Raw genomic sequence first — 15,734 nt, forward strand, 5'->3', positions numbered from 1 at the left:
GCGTAGTTAGCCATAGCGGCCGCCGCTCCCCCGTCAGGCCTGCAAGTCCCTGCACCCACGTGATCAGGGGTGCGATTTTCGGGCAGTGCCCCCAGTAGAGCTGTGGGCATCTGTCGGCAGGCGCTCGAGCAGTAACGCGTCACCAGTTCGAGGAAATAAGCACAAGGATCATCTTCCCTAAGACGGAGCTCTCCACACAGGTGGCCATTCTCTATGAGCGCAATAGCGCCCCCGTCCACAGTTTTTTATTTTTTTTTACATTATAACATACACTAATGATTGTAAGAGAATTGTACGAGACAGAGGATGACTTCCCTTGCTCAATCTGCCCATAAGGCAGAAGAAAATGAGTTCCTGAGCAGACCTCCCCCCACTTGAAAGGAGACTGCTTCATTCCTAAAGCACAACTACTTACAATGTTTTAACACCATCACCATCTGGGAGCACCCATTGTTACAACTGGAAAGAGTCAGAAGCCGCCAAAAAAAAAAAAAAAGAATTCCCCATTACCTCCAAGAGGCTCCATTCCAACAAAAACATAGGCTCCAAATAGTGGTCTTCCAACTTGCACTACAGCTACTGACTCCAAGGCCATAAAGAGTAGGATAGAGAAGGAGCATTCAATGGCAAGATTCGATCCAAAGGGACATTTCAAAATGTGTTAACACTCTTGTCTTGTGCCATTTGAAAAATACTTTCTTCCTATTCCATTAACCAACATGACATATACAAGGCTTGGAGAGTAACTGAACAGGAGCCCAATAATCAGAACATTACACCCAAACCACATGAATCACTGAGGGCTAAACAACATTACAATGAATATTCCCAACTTTCAATTATTAGATAACATATTAAAACATATTTCAAAACAATTATGAAATGCTGGAGGGGGGGGAATCACTTACATCTCAGTTTGCTTTTGCAGTCTTCAGGATCTGCAATGGAGCAGGAATTGTCTAGGTGTTGGCTTTCTGCACAGTGCATGACAAAGAACAGTTTCCACAGCATGCTGTTTGACAAAGTTCCATAGGGCATTTCAGACATGAAAAGCCAAATGCCCAATCTAAATTGGCAATAAGAGGCACAGTTCAGAAAAAAGAAAATCTCAAAAGCTTAAATTACTTGAGTCACATACCAAAAATGTATTTGTATGAAATAATTAAAATACATACATTTCAGACATGACCACCAAGTCTTCAACCATTCCAATATTGCAATGTAAGTTTACAATCAAGACGCATAAGGTTAGAAGCAGCAAGAAGGAAAAAGGTAACACTTTAATATGTAAGCAGATGTCCACCATACTTTACACTCATTTTACTTCAAAGATTTCCACCAACAGTTATTTTTTTCAATCAGATCCTTTCATTTCGGCATCACCATAAAAAGTGCATACAAACAGTCACAGTAAATACATGAATACACATATACAGGATATAGCACAATAAAATGCCCTAAAAAACATCATCCTTTTTGGGTCGTTGTGTCATGACAAAGAATGAACTCAAGAAGTCCAGTGCAAATCATGCAGGTTAAAAATACATTTCAGTCAATGATATGCCGGTGCTCGTAGCATTTAATTGTTTTTAAGAACCTTGCATCTGAGAAGCCAAACACGAAAAATATAGGCTGCAAATGCAAAGATCACCAAGTTGTCAGCTGTGCTCCTGGACAATAACAGGGCTTCATGCAACATCTAATGTTACATTTCAGCAAAATAAGTTTTGGTAGCTGTGATAAAAACCGAAGATACTCTCACATCTACTCCCCAGAGATCTTCTGTTGAGGTTGCCAGGGAAGGGCCATCGCTTTTGGATCCCGGGCCCTCAGGGTGGACAAGCGAGGGAGGTTCAACTGAGTGGAGGGTCCTTGGAGATTGGAGAGAGGTTACCCCAAGCCGAGACATGGTATCCCCCCTTTCCCAATATTGACCTACCCTCCTCCTCCCTTAATCTTTATGGGCTATTGTCAATCTCCGCCCATCCTCCACTTTAGTTTTCCCTTAAGTACTGAGAAGCAGCAGCAACTAGTAATAGTACAGATGTCCTATTATAAATACCAATCTTACTGGCACGAAGAAGAGTGGTCTGGAGGCATGTAGCAATGAAGATCAGGCATGTCACACTAATAGGCTCAAGTAGGCTCAGGCAATGGAGTATACCACGTTTCACCTGCAGCCTGTTAGTAGCAGGGTCGAGTATAAAAGGTGGAATCAGGAAGCACATGAGAGGTGCTGTCTCAGAAGGAAAAGAGCAGAGGAATTGCTGTGCTGAGGAGCGAGAAGTCGAGACGCTGACATGCAGATGAAGATTTCGAGAGTCTTGTCGAGGTGACTGTAAAGGACTGGGAGCCCTTGTGAGGGAAGGGGTACAACAGGTGCTGTCAGGGAGCATAGGCAGAGCCAAGCACGAAGGCCAGTCTGTGCTGAGCGGAGCACCCAGCGAACTGGCGAGTTGGTTATCCTGCTCGGGTGAAAAGCCGATGAACGGAGCTGCAGAGACCCGGTACGTGTCGGGGGGCACTAGGAAGGGACCTTGGAAATTATAACGGTCCACGAAAGTAGGGAAATCTTACACTTTCTGTAAGTCATATTGTCGTATTGAATGCAAGTCGTTTTGAATGAAAGGTGCTGTTTATACCAGCACAATTGAAAACTGCATACTGAACGGTATAAAAATTGCCATTCAAGCCTACACAACTTAAAAGTTACATTTACTGAAAACCAAACTAAATGAAAACACTATCCTGATGAATACAGCGCAACATTACATTTACTAAATATTGAGCGGCAGCAAAGTCGTGGTTTGAATGAAAACAAGTAAATGCTGCATCTATGAAATATTGAACAAAAAGAAAGCTATTACTTGATCAGACTATAAAGTGCTAAAAGACTGCATCAACATTCTGGGACAATCAAGTATATCAAATAACCCACCGACAGAAAAGCTCCTTAAAAATACTCTGCAAGACCTATAAGGGAATTGAAGAGTTGTCTTGAATATTACTGAATATCGGCTTTGGGGATACTTATGGTTGCATGGCCTGTGATGGGTGGACCGTGTGGTCTGACAACTGCATCTAGACCAGAAATCACTAAGTATTAGAAAAGCAGCAAAGATGTGAATATTGGAAAAGCAGCAAAGAGTATACCCTTGGTGAAGCTAACCAAAGGACAGGTCAAGCAGACTCTGTTCTCTTGTGAACATGGGAAACAAGTCAACTGCTCAGTATAAATCTTGAGGAAGGGAACCCTGAGAACCAAAGAACTGGAGGATATTTATCTTGGCAAAGGGAGTCCCAAGATCACAGTGTTTTAGGAACTTGGTTACATTTGAACTTGGGGAAGGGAAACCCAAGACCCTCTGATGCAAACTGTGATGCCTGTGAACCTACAGAAGGTAACTTCAGAACTTGTTCAACCTCCTTGAAACAAAGTTTCATGCACTTTTCCCCTCCCCCCTATCCCATGCACTTGCGCATTCTCAATGTCACTGGGCCTAGTAAAATCGCTGTTTTGTTGTCCCCTGTTCCCCTCCCTTGCCTTGTCGCGCTCTGAAACACTGGTGTACGAGCGCGATAGAAATAAAATATCAATCAATCAAAAGTTACATTGAAATTGTATTGAACTTGAGACAAAGAACTCTAGATGAGCTTAAATTGCCAGTAGCTGGACATTTACTTTTGAAGATTTTTTTTGAAATTGTGATGACAAGCATAGGATCTGACAGATTTTGGTTTGACTTGTGGACACAGACGTTCCTTAGATTTATTTAGGCAGAGAAAATCCCACCATAGCATAGGGTTAGTTAGGCGTTAAACCATCCTGATTATTAATACAGCTTTGTTTAGAAATATGTATCTGTTGTCTGTCACCTCTCTTGATACCATGCTTATTTCACATAGCTGGTTCCTAAGAACCACTTTTTTTTTTTTAATTGTGATATGGTTTACAAATGAAACCTTACATGAAACCTCAACTATTACAGAAGATAATACATTGAAGGCAGTTAAAATCCAAATAGAAATTGTTCAACATATAAAACAATACATTATGTTTTTTAAAGGATATTTTACATCTATAAATCCTTAAAATTATTTCAGTTCATTTGCATCTACAAAAGTTCAAAATGTTCAATTCAGAATCTTTAAAGTGCTAGTACAAGTGCAATGCTACCTCTTGACCAAAGTGACTCAGTGGCCTGTTCGAAATTATTACATACAAAAGCCATAAAATGCAATTGTCAGATTAAACCGGTTTAAGGACGCAGAGTAAAATGTTTGAGCATTTCAGGGCACTCAGTACTCGCACATAGTCAACAAGTCTTAGCTACTTTGGCTAGTCCTTATTCTAGGACCGATACACTTGAATGTCGGTAGTAGATTGAATTTAAACCTAACATAGATGGTAGGAACTCTATTACAAGGAAACAAGTAGATGTATTTAGACAGTTTATCACGTCTCCTCATAAATTTAGCATACTCAGCTGGTGACTTATATTTACTTCGTAGGGCAATCACAGCCATCCAGTCAAAAGCCTAAAGCTTTTTCTTTACCTGGTTAGGATTTGCGACCAGTTCAATTCGATCAGACTCAATGAAGTATAATAGTGAAGTCATATACCTGAGCTGAATTCAGTAAGTGATGGAATAGTAGACTCCATAAGAGCCAAACTGAAATCTATCAAAATTGACTGACGGGGAGCAAGAATTCTCAGATAAAAACTAAATTTCTACCCCAATAACACTGTACCGAGGGAAATCAGGCATAACTCGGGCCTTATGGCACAATTGGGGAGAGAAGAGGGCAATCCCAACGCGTTATTCTAAACTAGGCTTTGAATGAAATTTAAGTATACACCCAGCAATCTGAAGCCTGTAATTAATAGCTGGAACTATTTTGGCCATGTCTAACTTCAGACCGGGGATTACCGAAAATGTGCTCTGTCTCTTATAAATTACATTCAATTAATTTTTGTAAATGTATTTATTAATGTGGTGAGTTCATTACGAACTTTAAACATATACAATTCATATATTGTCACCAAACAGAAAACATTAATCTTACAATAGTAGTATAAAATAATTGCACCTCATATCAAAAAGCTTTTAAAATTGTAATTCATCTACTAAAAACAAAGGAAAACAAACTTATTAAATCCTGAAATGCTTTGTACATAATGTGACAAAAACTTTAACACAAAATTCAGATTAGATCCTAAAAAGCTGTATATGGCCTTGGAATGTCACAAATCCAGAAGTTAATACTGTTTTCCTTACTTCACTTCAAGAAAATGTTCACTTGTGACCATACTTGATAAAGTGCAAGGTGCAAAGATTTGTCTTCAGCGTTCAGGCAATACTGCCACAATGCGTCATCCTTTATACTGTCATAGTGACTGAAAAATCTTTCTAAAACACTCCTGTACAAATGGTCCCAATTCCCTGCACTCAGTACATGTCTAAGGTTTTCCATTTTGACAGGAATTTTACATATGCAACATTCCCTGTTCTGCTGCAGCAGTTGAAGCTCAGGACCCAACACCGTCAACAAAGCAACTTGTGAATGCGCAGCAACATTAGAAATCTATGCAGTGAAGGTGAAGTAAATAGTACTGGGGGATTTTAAATGTATATAACACACATGACCTCCCTGTTTTTTTTTATTTCACAATGTGCACCCAATTTGAGGCCCAATCCCAACTTTCCAGTTTATTTTACAAATGAGGCCTTTAGTATATGGAATTCACTGTCCCAGTCGGGTCTCAATCAATTAATTGAAACGTTATCAAATCAGAAAAAGCATCTCAGTCACTGTCACTGACAGTATTACCAAGCAAATTAAACAGGATGACATATGGGCTTAGTTTTTGATTTTATAAGCAATAATCAGTGCGAGGGCTTGAAGTGAAATCAGTCTGAATTCCAATCTTAGGAGCTCAATACAGGTGGATGTAGTCAGTCCCAGTGCCTTCCTCCAAAACTTCCCATCAATTACTTTCAACCAGTGGAAGTCCTTCACTGCTAGGGCCTTTGTTACATACAGCATAGCGCTTATAGTCCGATTTGCTAAATTTGTCAATACACTTGCATACCCGCTGTCTAAAGTCAACTCGACTGAGATATTTCTGACAACTTATTCAATTGTATTCCCAAGAATTTCCAGCTTAGGTTTATTGACTTTACCATAGGAAATTTGCGGCATTTTGTTTTTTTCAAAGTTGATAAGCCCGTTGATACTGGCGTAAATATGTAACTCAGCCACAGTTCTCATAATGCCAGAAAATGTGTGGTTAAGCAATGAGAGGTTGTACCCTACCTCTCAAGTCATGTTTTATCCTGGATGTGGAGTTATTATCAGAGATGTTAAAACCAAGATAAGGATTGATATGGACTCTTTCTAGGTAGGCACATCCAACCCTCCACTATCTCAGCTTCTTTGTTTGTCTCGGTTGGCTCCCCTTTCACTCTCAACTTAAATTCAACTTCATCTGTCTTTTCTTTAAATCTCTTCACAATATTGCCCCTCCCTACCTTTCCTCCCTCTTGCCCCCTCCGATCAGCTGACCACTTCCTACTCAATGTTCCTCCTCCTTCTTGCGCCCCTTCCCGATCCGTTCTTTCCAGCTCCTCGCCCCCCTCCATTGGAACTCTCTACCTCTACCTATCCGCTCCATCTCCTCTTACTCTTCCTTCCGTTCTTCCTTAAAATCCCACCTACTTCACCCTCCCTCCTGACTGCACTTACTACTTCTGCCCTGCTCCCCCGAACCCAGATTCTTAATCTAATGTACTCAGCAAATTGTTTTACATACTGTTCTCGTTGTTTTGACTCATGACTTGTACATATTGCTTCCATTGTATTTTTGTTGTTCTTATGTGAAGCGCTTTGGATTAAAGCGCTATATAAAATACAAAATACACATTATTTTTTGGTTTCCTCTTTGTAGAGGAAACAATCATTTTGGATTTATTCCCATTTATAGCCAAACTATTATCCACTGCATAAATGGCCCATTTGGATCATTTCCTCCGTAGACCCACAGGTGAGATCAAAAATATTAAATTGTCGGCGACAGCTAGTCCATGTACCCTCGCATTTCTCAATCTCACCGGGTACAGGTCCATAGACTCCCATAGGTTGTCCACATTTGGAATGTACAAATCGAGGGAGGCAAGGACACCCTTGCCTCAACCCTACAAACGTCTCGTTAATACTCTGTTCTTTGTGAGGCTGATCTTGACATACGTGTTTTGGTGCAGTAGAGACAGAAATTTTACCAGAACATTGGGTATCCCATTACTCAATCTATGCCACAATCGCGGACGATTAACAAAATCAAATGCACAGGACATGTCCATGGACACCATATTCACAGATCCCGGAGTACTCTTACAGAAGCCCGAATGTGGGCCAGTATTGTCCCATTTAAAGTAGTGCCCACAAACTTGCAAAATCTAATATATCTAATATATTTAGTTTATCCACCCATACCTCAAGTTTATTTAATAGCAATGAAGCAAAATCTTTGCTCATACCATCTAATAAGGCTATCAGACGATAATTAGCTGGTTTGGAGCGATCGCCTTTTTTATAGAAAGGTAATATAAAAGCCAAGTGCCAACTGGGGGTCAACACATAAGTTCTAATGAGTTTGCCAAATAAGGAACAAAGAATCTTGGCCCATAAATCAGGGACAGTCTACCACGTTATAGGTGCCAGTAGGTCTGGGCCTGCAGCCCTCGATGGCTTAATATCACGGATAATGTCCCAATTGATCGGGACATCCAGTATATTGTGTACAAATAACTCAGCAGCTAGATCAGGTATTTCAACAACAGTCGAAACAGATAGTTTTGCACAAATCTGTTCATAATAAGATACTCATTTCTTCTCTTGTACAACACAGGCATCCACCGAAGAATCTTTGTCTAAGATGGAGTTTGTCCAAATCCAGAATGTAGTTGCGTTTAGGGTCCCAAGATAGCGTAAGATCTTTTGGCTATCACTTATAGTTAGCTGGATCCTAAGTGTCTTAGTAAAATTCCTGTATCTCTGACAGATCTTCCTCTTGACATTAATGAAGGATATTGGGTCAAAAGATTGACTAACCAATTTCCTGATTTCGGCACGCTTCTCTCTTTTTGCTTTGGCTATCCTTAAATACATGAGAGAAAGTTCTAGGGGCATAACAAGTGTCTTTGCAGGTTAGCTGTTGCAGGCACCTAACAACAGTGGCATTAACAGAGTCAACCCCAAATAGCCCCAAGAAAGTAACAGGAAAATGTTCATTGTATAGATCATTCAATACCTGGGTAAACGTCCTCTAAAGGCGTTGTTTCCAGTTAAAACTGCAGCCCCTTCTACTGGTTTCAATTAATACGAAAACATTGGATATCTCCAGTAATTCAACTTGGGCATTACTGTCAAATTTGATCATGAATGGTCATTAAAAGTCCCATTGTCAATGGACTGGTATGAGTAGGACGCCGTTAAATTGCCAGAAATGAAAACGGCATCTATCCAAAGGTCAAACTCCAGCCCTAAGGATAATAATCCTTCATTAGATATTTGAATTAAGTAAGGCTGTGCTTTAATATTATTAGCCACAGCTGTGGTCAAGCCACCAGAGGGACAACCACTACCTCCTCTTTTAGCTGATCTTGTAAACGTATGATAACCTTCCAAGTTCAGTGGAGCAAACACCATGGTCTCCTGAAATAACAATACATCATATCCTACCTACTCTTGTTTTATTGCCTTAACATTATTCACAAAACCGCAGCTGTGGCACGACAAAAGTCAGAGATTTTTTACTAAAGACAACTCTTAGGATCTCTTAGGATAGTATGCTTGCTGATTGCTTCAGCTAGCTAGGACTAATATTGCTGCAAGTTAGCCACACCACCTGGAAGGTTAAAGACATTAGGCGTTTCTTTTGTTAGGTCAGTCAGTCGAGTCCCAATCTTTAAGAGATGGGTACTGATCCTTAGCATTTTACAGAAAAGACGATATATGAACATGATCTCTCACCCTATGCATGTCAAAACCCATTGACCTAGGACTATCAATTTAGTCCCAAACTAAACGTGCAACCAGATGCGAGGAAAAGTGGGCCACCGGTTGATCCCCACCTTAGTTTGGCATATCAATTAATTTGATGTCTGCAGAGTGGAGAAGGCATGCGGCCGGAATGTTTAAGAATATATGGAGCAATTTAGATCAATTGAAATACACAATTCCATATGTAATATTCTCAAATCCAATGAGGTAGTGTAGTTGGTGTTGCCCTACAAGCAAAGTACTGAGGCAGAGTCTGGAGTTGAGTCCCTCCGCTCTACCACAGATTTAACCAAATTTGCTTTCCCTATATAATTGGTAGGTTTTGTTACATCACAATGCTCATCAGGTTGGCACTTTACAGTATTATCTGTTTAGTCAATTTCGTGGTAAGCAAGAGCAACCACGTCGCCATTCTCCGGGGGAATAAGAAATGGGGTTATGTTCCGCTGGGAACTACTCCTATTAGACTTTTTTTCGTAAGAGTCTTGGCAGTTGGAATAGTTTCTGATGCCATAGATTCCCCGTCTTTGCCCAAATCGGTGTTCAGATCTATAATTTCTTCATCACCCGGCAATGGACGAAAACATTTTCTAGAAGATTTCCTTTTGGCATATTTTTTCACCTTCTTCTTTGGTTGTTTATTCTTCCCTTTTTTCTGTTTTCTCTGACCAGCAGATATATCAGAGCTGGTGGAAACCAAGATCTCATCATTAGCTTCATCACCAGGAAAATTTTCAGAGTCTCCAGAACAATGAACCAGTTCCGGAGAGACACTCAGTCTTAAGGTGGGTGAAGAAACAGGTTATAATACACTCAGAGAATCGGCCCACTGAGACAGATTAGTTGTATCGAAAGTCAAGCCCCCCACCATAGAGTCTCTATGATTGCTCCACTTCTATAGACTTAATTTATTTCTGATGGCCGTAAGTAAGGAGGTATTTTGATGTACTGAGTCTTTAATATTAGTGTATAGTCTTATAATCCATACAAAGACTAAATGCAAGGCAGAAATGGAAGTAGGTCCTAGAGTCTAAATATTAGGTAGAATTTGAGGAACATTTCCTACAGTAATTGGAGTGATAAAACCAACGTGGTTACGAGGAGTTTGATAGTCCATATCAGTGTGAAGTTTAGGGGGAGAGATAGGTCGAGCAATTGCTATTTTTGTGTTAGTCCTCCTATTGTTCTCAGTATGTGTAGTGGAATCATTGCACATTTCTTAACACACTCTTAAAAAAGATTCATCCAGCACAATAGAGTCTGTGTGGTTTGTATTTGTGTCTGACGGAGGAATAGGTAGAGCAAGTGAAATGGATTCAACCTGAGGTATTGGATGACAAAGGTCAGTGAATGTGCCCTGTTTCGGGGTTAGGGTAGACTACAATGTTCCCAAGAACAGGAGCAGCCTCGATATCTGGGTTATTAGCCAAGTCCCATGAAGCTTGAACCGTTTGTAAATCGACAGAAGCCAGAACGATGGTGTCACGGGTCACCATAGTAGGTACAGAAGAAGTACTAAGCAAATTATATTTCCTGCCTCAGGGAGGAGGCATAAACCAAGCAATGGACTAGGTACAAGCTCAGTAAACCCGAGCAATAATACGCAGAAGTGCACAATGTTGCGACACGCTAGCGACTCCTCACTTATCCACCAGTCACCAGCCACAACTGCACACTACACTGACACAGACACTTGGGGCACACTTCGCTCAGACGGTTTAAGTGCAAATAGTCTAAAAGGTCCCAAACGTGGCAACCTTCCACAGAACGGCAAGTCTCTACAATACTACCAAATTACAGTGAGCGCTGTTGCCACCTGCAACAGTGACAGATTACCCGGTACTCACGTGAGCATGACTGGAGTAGCAGCTCAGCCCCCCCTCCCACATTGTATGGCAAAGAACCATGAGAACCACATGAGGCGGTTCCCCCTTCCTGGGGCTAGCAAAGCTGATGGTCTGGGGGACAACCCTGCAGGAGCGTTCAGCACCTTCTACAGGGCACTGGCGCAAGCTCCAACAGTCCTGTGGCCAGCTTCAGCCCCAGCCTCAGCATCGTGCCTCTTTGGCTCTAGCTCGTTCTGCTTCATCTGCTACACGTAGCTACTGCCTGCTGCCCTGAACACTGCATCTGAACAATCTGAGGAAAACACCCCAGGACGTCAAGCCGCACTGCTCAACAATCAGCAAAGAGCAACCGCTTCCGACATCCAATGAGAAATCTAATCCAACAGATATTTTTCCACACCACAGCAATGACACATCCGGTTATTCTCTGTTCACAGAGGTCTCATATTTCCCCATTCCAAGCATGAATGAACATCCAGACCTTTTTTCATCCCATTCAATGATCTCTCAGGCTCCTCAGGGCATCAACAGATGATTCTCATTGACAACTGACATTGATAAAATTACCCCATCGACAGCAACCCCTATTCCAGATATTTTGAATAAAGAATTAACCTATCAAATGGCACAGGCAGAAGACGTATGAAGAGCGATACTTGAATCCAAGACAGTGACCTATTTTTGTCATATTAAATATATCAAGATAATGTTAAGGCTGCAAAAGAGCGCAGGTAATAAAATAAAATTGCTCAAAGCTACATGTTATGATCCATACGCAATAGATTTTATTATGGATGCCATGCTCATCAAAGCCTAATATGTAAACAGTGCAATAGTATTTAAGAATGCAATCAACCCATCATCACTCACTTAACAGAAGAAATAAACAAAGACAACATAGATCAGCGAGAAAAAAGAGGAGCATTTAGTAGAACAAAAAATCTCCAATTCATATTTTTCTTCATTCCTTTCTCCTGCCTAGCTCATTTACGACATTTGGCACTGTCCTGGGACACAGTGAGGCGCCCATGCTCCTGTGAGTTTATTTGTTACCAGGAGCTATGTAAAATGTCTGTTTTATGCTTGCGACGGATTTTGATTTATCTGGGGAAAAAGGTCCTTGCAGAAGCACCAGTACCAGTCCCTGCCCACGATAATAAAAATGCAAAAGATGCTATTCTACATATTGTCCTATAAATTGAATCATTTTAGGTTCTCAACACTAATATTAAAGCATAGACATTCCCAATCCAAACATTCATCTATTTTCCAAAGTGAAGTTCATTCCTTGCTAGTGCATGAATTTATTGTTCTTGGCAATGGTGCAGGCCTTAGGGCATTACTTATTCTTATCAGGATTTATGCAGCTTATCTTGGTTTTGGATTCACGTGCTGGGCAAAAGCTGCCATCTAGTGGTTGGACGCCAATATTTCAGGTTTGTTTTCTAACATTTAAATATATGCATCAGCATGGGCGGGCGTTTTCACAACCAGATAACTTTATAACCTGTAAGTATGCTCCCAAAACGATCCTGCAAGTATAATTCCCCTGCATATGGATTATTTTTCCACCATCTGTTAAGTCAGAGTGTTCAGATGGATTTCAGAACCAGGCCTGTGGGAGGGATCCGAGAGGCCAAACATAGCCGGTAAACATAGTTATTGATACTCTCTCTCTCTCAATTTAACGTAGCAGAGCAGCAAGGCAGGATTCAGGAGATATGGTGCTTGCATGTGTGTACATTAAACAACACTTTGAGACAATAAGGTAATTGGGTTCCACATAGAAATATACTACGTATTAGGCCTTCACACACTAAGCAGTTAAAACTCAAAAAACATATACTATTAAAACAAACGTGTATATATCATATATAAAAACAACACAATAAAAGTAGTTCAATCAAGTAAAGGAATGAAAGAGGGGCAGATAAAATGAAAGCAACAGTGAATTAAAATATATATATCAGTTAAGTAGTTCCAGGGATTCAGTAAAGTCAGGTAATACATAAATACCTGAAAGCGGGGGGTTAGGAAGTCTCAAATGTTTCTGTGCACAAGCTTTAGCAAAGCCATTAGTTTAGCAAGAAATTTTGTTTAAAAGCACCTTTTGGAATAACAGGCAAAGTAAGAAATGTAGGGCTACTCACTACCTCACCACCACTAGGGTAGGGGTGGCCTTAAGATCTTAGGCAAAAACTCCACAAATCACAGCCACGCAAGAGAAGGGTTGAGATTGTGGACACAGCGCCCATTCATTCCCTATGGTGGGAAGGGACATGAAGAGATGAGTTCACTTGACACCCCTACTCCGAGTTTCAAAGTGCCCACCTCTGGGGTACTAAGAAGCACTGGAGATACTTAGTTCTGCCATTGTTTCCATGGCTAGACGTCCAGGGATCGTCTTAAGTTGATGTTGGGTTTGGGTACAGTTACACAGTGGTTCTGATCTCTGGTTCTGGGACTGCTCTGACAAACATCCAACTATACTATACTATGAGTTTTCTCCACATTGATCCTGAGTACCGCCCCCGGTTCTTCTCTGTGCATAGTTTTTAACGCTATTTGTTCTTCTCGTTTGCCTTGTTGATTGCGTGTGCGCGCCCTGGGGCCTATGAGCATGTGGCGCGACGGTATATTAATTTTTAATTAATAAATAAACTGGAAAGGCTAGACACCACAGGACAACAGCCGCAACAAATCCCATGATGGAATCGGCAGATTAAGTGCAGCCGCATAGAAACTCTGGTCAGGTGTCAGCAGGCCCCGTTTGTTGTGGCAGTGAAGGACAGGCTTCAGCAAAGCTCCTCTTCATACAGGAAAGCAGCAACAGCAGCAGCGTTTATCTTATGCCACTAGCTGAGGACTTGGAGAGTCCCAAGCTCCAGTTCAGAATGGCAACTCTCGCAGGAGAGGACAGGCCTAGTCAGTGGATGGGCAGACCACAGGATAGTCACGGTACACTTACAAAATATACTGTAAGCGGGCTTCTGGTACAAGCAGCAGGAATTAGTGCACCCACAGTGCAGGGAAAGGCGGCACCAACTAGGGTCTTTCTCTGATCACAGGAAACACATCAGGGCTTCACCAGTGGATGGCTTGTGCAATATAATAAAGGATCAAGGTGGCTGAGTCAGCTCTCATCCCCACGTTGGACAGCACTGAGTAAGGTGGCCCCGTAAACAGGACATACTCTGGCTCAGGTTATCAAAAAAAGGCAGCTCAAAACGTGGGTCGAGGCCCACTTGGCCTTTCACGTTAAAGTCACGTATTCCAGCTTTCCAAAATTCCTTGCACAGTTCAACAAAAGTTCACGTACGTCTCCTTCAGTCAGGCTCAGACCCTTCAACCAAAAAGTAGCTGATTCAACTTGGATCTCCCTCAGCTGGGCTCGGACCTCAATCACAGCACTTGCAGGGGTTCCCTTCCCCGAGCTTCATTCACATTCTTTAGGGGTTCCCTTCCCCTAGCTTATTTCATGTTTCCTGTCTCCCTCATTCGACTTTAACTTCAGCTCTCCCTTAATGTTATTTGCCCCAATGTCTCTTGGTATTGGTAGTTCCATAACACAATCAGCAAAGTTCAAAGAAATCTTCCTCTTAAAGCAATCACCATTTAACTTCCCCTTTCGTCGGGGTTAATCTTGACCATTGCGCATTTCAAAGATTTTTCACTTTACTGCTTTATAACAAGACATTAAAACATTTTGAGTGGGCCAATTCCTTTCGCTGGACCACTCTGCTACTCTGTATCACTGGCTTCACAGTTATCAGTAACTTAAGTTCATTACTGTTTTTTTATTTTTTTTTATTAATAGTGTTATAGTTTACAAAAGAAACTTTTCACACTTACAGAATTAAAATACAAATTCAAAGGTTCATAATAAAATGAACTCTACATTTCATCAAACTACAATTAAAAACAAAAGAAAAAGAAAAAAAGAACATTCTGAGTATTTCTTCATAGTAAACTTGTAAAAATGGTCCCAAATTACTAAAACAGAAAACACAAAGGTCTATTGTTTGGAAGCACACTCAAAAGGAAAAGCTTGTCACAGAATATAAGATAGTATTACTATCAAAGTTTCAATGGAAGTAATTTTCACTCTACAACATTTTCATAGAACTTCATTTTCAGCATAAGTTCTTCTTCGATTTTGAATAGAAGTCTAGCCAAGGCACACATGAAAGCAATGTAAGGATTATTCATGCATTTGTACATAGCATTTCACGTGAAGAAATAAAGATCCCAACATTTTTGTCTCCCAGAAAACACAATTCTTTCTTTTTCAAAGTGTCTACAAAAAATAACCAGATGTTTTATGGTTTCTCTTTGAGGAGCTATCTCGCAAAAGCGACATATATCTGAATCAAAATGAATCCACTGACTGATGCATTCTTTTGAATGTAGTTGGTTCAAACGTTACCGCATTTAAATTTCCCGTACTTTGATGTCAGGGAAGCACTCTATATACATCAGCCTTGTATGCAAGGCAAACTTTATACAGCTTATATGAACCAATTTTGTAGTGCGAATCAACCCAGTCCATTTCATATAACATTTTTTTAGAATAACTCGATCTCGTTGTTAAAGCTTCTTTGGTGATGTTAATTCGAAGAAGGGCAAGGTCCATTCTTTTTTTTAAAAGTGCAATAGAGGTAGGATTATCAAAGAAAAGCATCCTGGTAAACTCTTCATAAATGGAATTTCTGGGGGGATTCAACATTTTGACATAGGCATTCATTTGACGCCATAAATGGTGCGAAGACAAACTTAACAAACCCAATTCTATATGTATACATGCATTTGGAACAGATTATCAT

General features: G+C 40.7%; 1 protein-coding gene across 1 annotated transcript in view; it reads right to left on the bottom strand.

The window, feature by feature from the left end:
* The window catches only part of EPG5 (ectopic P-granules 5 autophagy tethering factor), a 2,517,217-nt gene that overhangs the window by 2,035,650 nt on the left and 465,833 nt on the right, over positions 1–15,734 (bottom strand). Inside the window, exon 11 of the mRNA XM_069626898.1 lies at positions 909–1,066. Coding sequence (XP_069482999.1) covers positions 909–1,066 — 158 coding nt within the window. The remainder of the gene's footprint in view (positions 1–908; positions 1,067–15,734) is intronic.

This window comes from Ambystoma mexicanum, chromosome 6p (genome assembly GCF_040938575.1).
Source record: "Ambystoma mexicanum isolate Mex_15411 chromosome 6p, UKY_AmexF1_1, whole genome shotgun sequence".
NCBI lineage: Eukaryota > Metazoa > Chordata > Amphibia > Caudata > Ambystomatidae > Ambystoma > Ambystoma mexicanum.